Source organism: Panthera leo (assembly GCF_018350215.1).
Source record: "Panthera leo isolate Ple1 chromosome Y unlocalized genomic scaffold, P.leo_Ple1_pat1.1 chrY_random_Un_scaffold_84, whole genome shotgun sequence".
Taxonomy (NCBI): Eukaryota; Metazoa; Chordata; class Mammalia; order Carnivora; family Felidae; genus Panthera; species Panthera leo.
Window position 1 is genome coordinate 262,050 of NW_024962238.1, and position 6,000 is coordinate 268,049.

General features: G+C 37.0%; 1 protein-coding gene across 1 annotated transcript in view; it reads left to right on the top strand.

Annotated features, from left to right (window-relative positions):
* LOC122212877 (gamma-taxilin-like) overlaps nt 1–4,504 on the top strand; it is a 131,304-nt gene extending 126,800 nt beyond the window's left edge. The window contains exons 5-6 of the mRNA XM_042926853.1: nt 3,297–3,387; nt 4,305–4,504. Coding sequence (XP_042782787.1) covers nt 3,297–3,387; nt 4,305–4,327 — 114 coding nt within the window. The 3' untranslated portion in view covers nt 4,328–4,504. The remainder of the gene's footprint in view (nt 1–3,296; nt 3,388–4,304) is intronic.
* The last annotated feature ends 1,496 nt before the right edge of the window (nt 4,505–6,000 follow it).

Consider the following 6,000-nt stretch of genomic DNA (forward strand, 5'->3'; position numbering starts at 1 on the left):
TGGGTTATCAATTTGGTTAATTCTTTCAAGAACCTACTTCTGGTTTTATTGTTCTGTTCTACTTCTTTCTTTTTTGTTTCAGTAGCATTGATTTCTGCTCTAATCCTTATTATTTCCTGTCTTCTGCTTGTCTTGGGTTTTATTTGCTGTTCTTATTCCAGCTCTGTAAGGTGTAATGTTAGGTTGCATATCTGAGACCTTTCCTCCCTCTTTAGGAAGGCCTGGATTGGTATATACTTCCCTCTTATGACCGCCTTTGCTACACCCCAGAAGTTTTGGGTTGTGCTGTTATCATTTTCATTGACTTCCATCTATTTTTTAATTTCCTGTGTAACTTTTTGTTAGCCAATTAATTCTTTAGTAGGATGTTCTTTAGTCTCCAAGTATTTTTTTATGTTTCCAAATCTTTTCTTGTTGATTTTCAGTTTCAGTGCATTGTGGTCTGAAAGTATGCATGGTCTGACCTCAATCCTTTTTGTACTGGTTGAGGACTTATTTGTGTTCCAGTATGTGATCTATTCTGGAGAACATTCTATGTGCACTAAAGGAGAATGTGTATTCCGCTGTTTTAGGATGAAATGTTCTCAATATATCTATTGAGTCCACCTGGTCCAGTGTGTTATTCAAAGCCATTGTTTCCTTCTTGGTTTTCTGTTTATATGATCTGCTCACTGTTGTAAGTGGTGTGTTGAAGTCCCCTACTATTATGATAATATTATCATATTATCAATGAGTTTCTTTTGTTAGTGATTAACTTTTTTATATATTTGGGTGCTGCCACCTTTGGAGCAAAAATGTTTATAAGTGTTGATCTTCTAGGTGGATATACCCTTTAATTATGTTACAATGCCCTTCTTCATCTCTTGTTACAGTTGTTATTTTAAAGTCTATATTGTCTGATGTAAGGATGGCTACCCCGACTTTCTTTGTTTACCATTAGAATGATAGATGGTTCTCCATCCCTTAGCTTTCAGTCTAAATTTGTCTTTAGGTCTCTTGCAAGTGGGTCTCTTGTAAACAGAATATAGATGGATCTTTTTTTCTTATTCATTCTGTTACCTTTTGATTGGGCATTTAGTTATCTGACATTTAGAGTGAGAACTGAAAGATATAAACTTATTGCCATTATGTTGCCTGTAGAGCTGGAGTTTCTGGTGGTGTTCTCTGGTCCGTTACAGTCTTGCTTTTGGTCTTTTTTTTCTTTTTTTTTTTCCCCTTCTTTTCTCCCCTCAGAGAATCCCCCTTAAAATTTCTTGCAGAACTGGTTTATTGGTCACGAACTCTGAACTTTTGTTTGCCTGGGAAACTTTAATTTCTCCTTCAATTTTGAATGACAACCTTTCTGGATAAAAAAATTCTTGGCTGCGTATTTTTTCGAATTGAGCACATTGAATATATCCTCTGCTCCTTTCTGGTCTGCCACATTTCTGTGCATAAGTCTGCTGCAAACCTTATCTGTCTTCCTTTGTAGGTAAAGGACTTTTTTCCCCTTGCTGCTTTCATGATTCTTTCCTTGCTTGAGTATCTTGTGAATTTGACTACAATGGCTTGTTGATGGTCAGGTTTTGTTGAATATGATGGGAGTCCTATGTGCTTCCTGGGTTTTGATGTCTGTGTCTTTCCCCAGGTTAGGAAAGTTTTCTGCTATGATTTGCTCACATAACCCTTCTACCCCTATTTATCTCTCTTCCTCTTCTAGGACTCCTATGATTCTGGTGTTGTTCCTTTTTAATGAGTCACTGATTTCTCTAATTCTTAAATTGTGCTGTTTTGCCCCAGTCTCCCATTTTTTTCTGTTTCTTTATTCTCCACAATTTTTCCTCTACATCACTGATTTGCTGCTCTGCTTCTTCCATTCTTGCCACCATGGTATCCTTTGAGATGGCAGCCCAGTTATAGCATTTTTTATTTCATCCTGACTAGCTTTTACTTCTTTTATATCTGCAGAAAGGGATCCTAATCTATTTTCAACCCAAGATAGTATTCTTATTATCATGATTCTGAATTCTGGTTCAGACATCTTGCTTGTATCTGTATTGAATAAGTCCCTCACTGTAGTTTCTTCCTGCTCTTTCTTTCAGTGTGAATTACTTCCTTTCATCACTTTGAAGGATGAAAATGCATAAATACAGTTAAAAATATTAAGTTAAAAACATTAAAAACAACACAAAAATCAAATAAATGATGGTAGATCCTAGTTTCGCTTTGGTCTGGTTGTTGAAAGAGCCTGGTAATTATAGAAAAAAAGGAAACGTAAGAAATGAAAAAAGGGGAAGGAAGGTTTGAAATTTTGAATAAATAAATACAATGAAATAGAATAAAATGAAATGATGGAAGTAAAATAGAACTTGAAAATTTTCAAAAAAAATAAAATTTGGTAAAATTTGAAGAAAATATTTTTAATAAAAATGGAAAATGAAAATAAATTTTTTCTCTCTTGTTTGAAGAAAAAGAAAAGAAACAAAAAAGAGAAAAAATTGAATACATGGACCAGCGAACAGAGTTAAATACAATTGAAATTACCTCGTTTTCAATTAGAAGTCAGACTAGGAAGCACTTTATAGTTCGTAAACCAAGCAGGCAAAGAGATTTGTGGTATTCCTGAAGAGCAAGGTTGGCATAGTTGGGTGGGGCTTAGTGTAAAGACTCTGTTCTCCATGAGATAACGCTGCTTAGCTTACTGGGACTAGATGCTGCTGCTTAGCTTACTGGGGTGGGTTGTTGTGATGCTTGTAGGCATATAAGTGCATGCATGAGAGGGGCGAAAATCACCCCACCCAGCTACCCACTCTCTGGTTCAGAACTCTTTGTTCTCCCTGGTAAGCAATTGGACACTCATTCTTTGCTTCCAGCTTCTTCCCAATCCCTGCTTTTATAATGTCCATGACCAAGCCATCAGGTTGCCAGGTGGCACCTCCCTCCTGAGTTTTATCTCAGACCTGGCTGTGTGTTTCCACGCCCTCACTTCTGAGGGACTGTGGCTTTGTACCACTTGACCATCTGGGGAAGGGTCTCACCAAGCAATGGCCAGGTGCCAGCCACACACAGGAACTTTACAGGACCATGTTCCTGCCAATGCCAAGAGACAGCAGCTGGATGCCAGCCCACCCCAGAAAAAGTCCAGAGAATGTAGCAGCAGCATTTCAGGGACTATAGAAAATCACAACACACATCTAGCACCAGGCTTCAAAATTAACGTCCCTTTTCCAGCACCAGTGAATGTAGTTGTTTCCTGGGGTCTGCCAGGATCTTTGCCTGTGGGGTGGCCACACAGCCTGTACCAAATGTCCATCCAGCAGGGGAACCGCCTCTCTCATGAGGACCAAGTACACTCAGACCTCACTCTCTGCTCCTGGAGATTCACCCTTCCCAGCAGAGGACCACCAGGTATTGAGATTGCTAGATTCTGTGCTTCCCCTGTTTATAGAGTCTTAGTGGAATTTAAACCCTTTCTTTTCTCCTTTCTCCCTTTTTTCTTCAGTGTCCATGGTGTTTCCACTTTTCCACTTTCTTCCAGCTGTTCTTAGGGGTGTACTTTTCCCCATACTCTCCTCCCATCTCTGTCCCCTCTCTGCAAGTAAACACAGTTCTCTTCCCTTTGCAGCTTCTCACTCCCACACTTCACCTCTCTGCACTGTGTGCCTACTGAGTTCTGTGGTTCAGGTTGTGCATATTGTTGTGTTAATCCTCAAATGAGTTTGCTAGTTGTGCAGGATGGTTTAATGTTGATCTGGCTGCATTTCATGGACACAAGATGTCAAAAAGCTTCCAGGCTCTTCCATCATCTTGGCCTCTCTGTTACCCAATATCAGGTATAGATTCTCACCTACCAAGTCTCTCCGATTTCCACCAGAATAACAGAGTGGGGCTGCCAGAGGAGACTGAACAGGAGACTGCTGAATATCAGGCAGATCATGTCTTCTCTCTGTTGCAATTCCTCATTCCTTCACAACCTCACCATTTTACGAAACCGTTGGCAAAAATGGGCCAACGTTGTTCCTGGTCAGGGAGCCAAATGTTACAGAACCTGGTCTGGACCACCCAATGGAAGAACCAAGCAGAACTTGGAGATGTTGGAAACCAGGAGGTTTAATTCAAACTAGCGGGTCCAGAGGAGATTACTCTCCAGAGGTCTGAATTGTGCCTTAGTTTCTGCATTTTTATTGCAGGTGTCTGATTTTGTGCTTACTACTAGATTTCTATGTAACATCCTATACTAAATGAGCATTTGAAAACTAGAATAGCCTCACTTTAGAGATAACAAGTTTCTGCACAATTGACTATGCTATGTTTTATGTTTCCAGAAATGATAAGACCAGATTCCTGATACAATGAAGAACTGACTGATGAAAGAATTTCCATGTTCGTCCTCAGATATCTTCTTTATGGGTTGGTTATGCAATCCAACCAGCTCCCATTTCCCCTATTTTCTAGTATACAAGAACATAAATCTTAGGGTAGGGACTATTGGGACAAATAACCTGCTATTTTATTAGCTTGGTAGCCTCCAAAATAAAGTGGATTTATGTACCCCGACTTTGTGCCAGTCAATATACTGGTTTTAAATGATTGTGTCAAGTTATTCAATTATTAAATATTAATTTAATAAAAGTTATTTACATATTAAATATTATTATTTATTCATTAAAATCAATATAAATAATATATAAATATTATTGCATTATAATATATATTACATATATCATAATGTATTATTAGTAATATATTATTATGTATATTATTTTTGTATTATTGTAAGGATGCAGATAAAAAAGAACTTTCTTACATTCTTTGGGAATTGAAACTGGAACAGTCACTCTAGAAAGAGTATGGAAAGAGTATTATTAGTAATATATTATTATGTATATTATTTTTGTATTATTGTAAGGATGCAGATAAAAAAGAACTTTCTTACATTCTTTGGGAATTGAAACTGGAATAGTCACTCTGGAAAGAGTATGGAGGTATTAAATAGTTAAACATAGATCTGCATTTTGAACAAGTAATTGAGCTATTACATTTTTAATCAAGGACACAAAATACAGATGACAAGGACACATACATAAAATATTAGTAGCAGCATAATCAATAACATAGTCAAACTGTGAAAGAGAACTAATGCCCGTTAACAGATGAATGATATATAGTGGAATACTCCTAAGCCATTGAAAACACTGAAATTCTGCCATTTGTAATGACATCCTTGTAGTTATAGTTTATTATGTACATTAAATAAATAAATCAGACAAAGAAATATACCATATTAATTCACAGGATGTACAAACAATAGGGAAAATGAGCCCTCTTGCATTATGAACATTAATTAAACTCCTACTTCATTTTCATTCTTTCAGTTACTGTGCCAATGATGCTAGAGCAAATGAGAGAGGGGCAAATGTGGTTGGATAGTACTGGCAGCACTATGTGATATATGTGAAATCTTTACCCTCCTTCTGCTACACTGAAGCACTAAAACACTTCTATAATTAAAGCCATGGAATTAAATCACAACACACATGAGGATGTGAGTGAAAAAATCTTTCCCTTAAATTGTTTGTTTCTGTCACACCCAGGGGTTGAGGTGAGCTTCTTTAACCTACCTGTGTGTGTGGTGTCTGTAATTTCTTTTTTGTGTGTGGTTGACTTCAAGCTTAATAGGATTGTGGTCTGAAAATACGCATGCTGTGAAATCAATCATTTTTTACTTGTCAAGGCTGTTACCTCAATATTCTTCAAATGTGGGGACAGTCTTGTGTGTATTCCCACCATAGTACATTTTAAAGATAGCATCACACTTTTGGTGATGTTATCCCTGTGTTATGAACTTGATATCTGAGATGTCATAATGTACATAGGTGTTTTTTCTCTCACTTTAAGTAATGATAGTTTTCAGTTATATTTTCCTTTCTTTTGAGTTATATAGCTAGCATAATTCAAACTTTCAGGATTAGAATTGAGTAGTTTTCACTTATATACAACATCAGCAATCAACATAGCAAA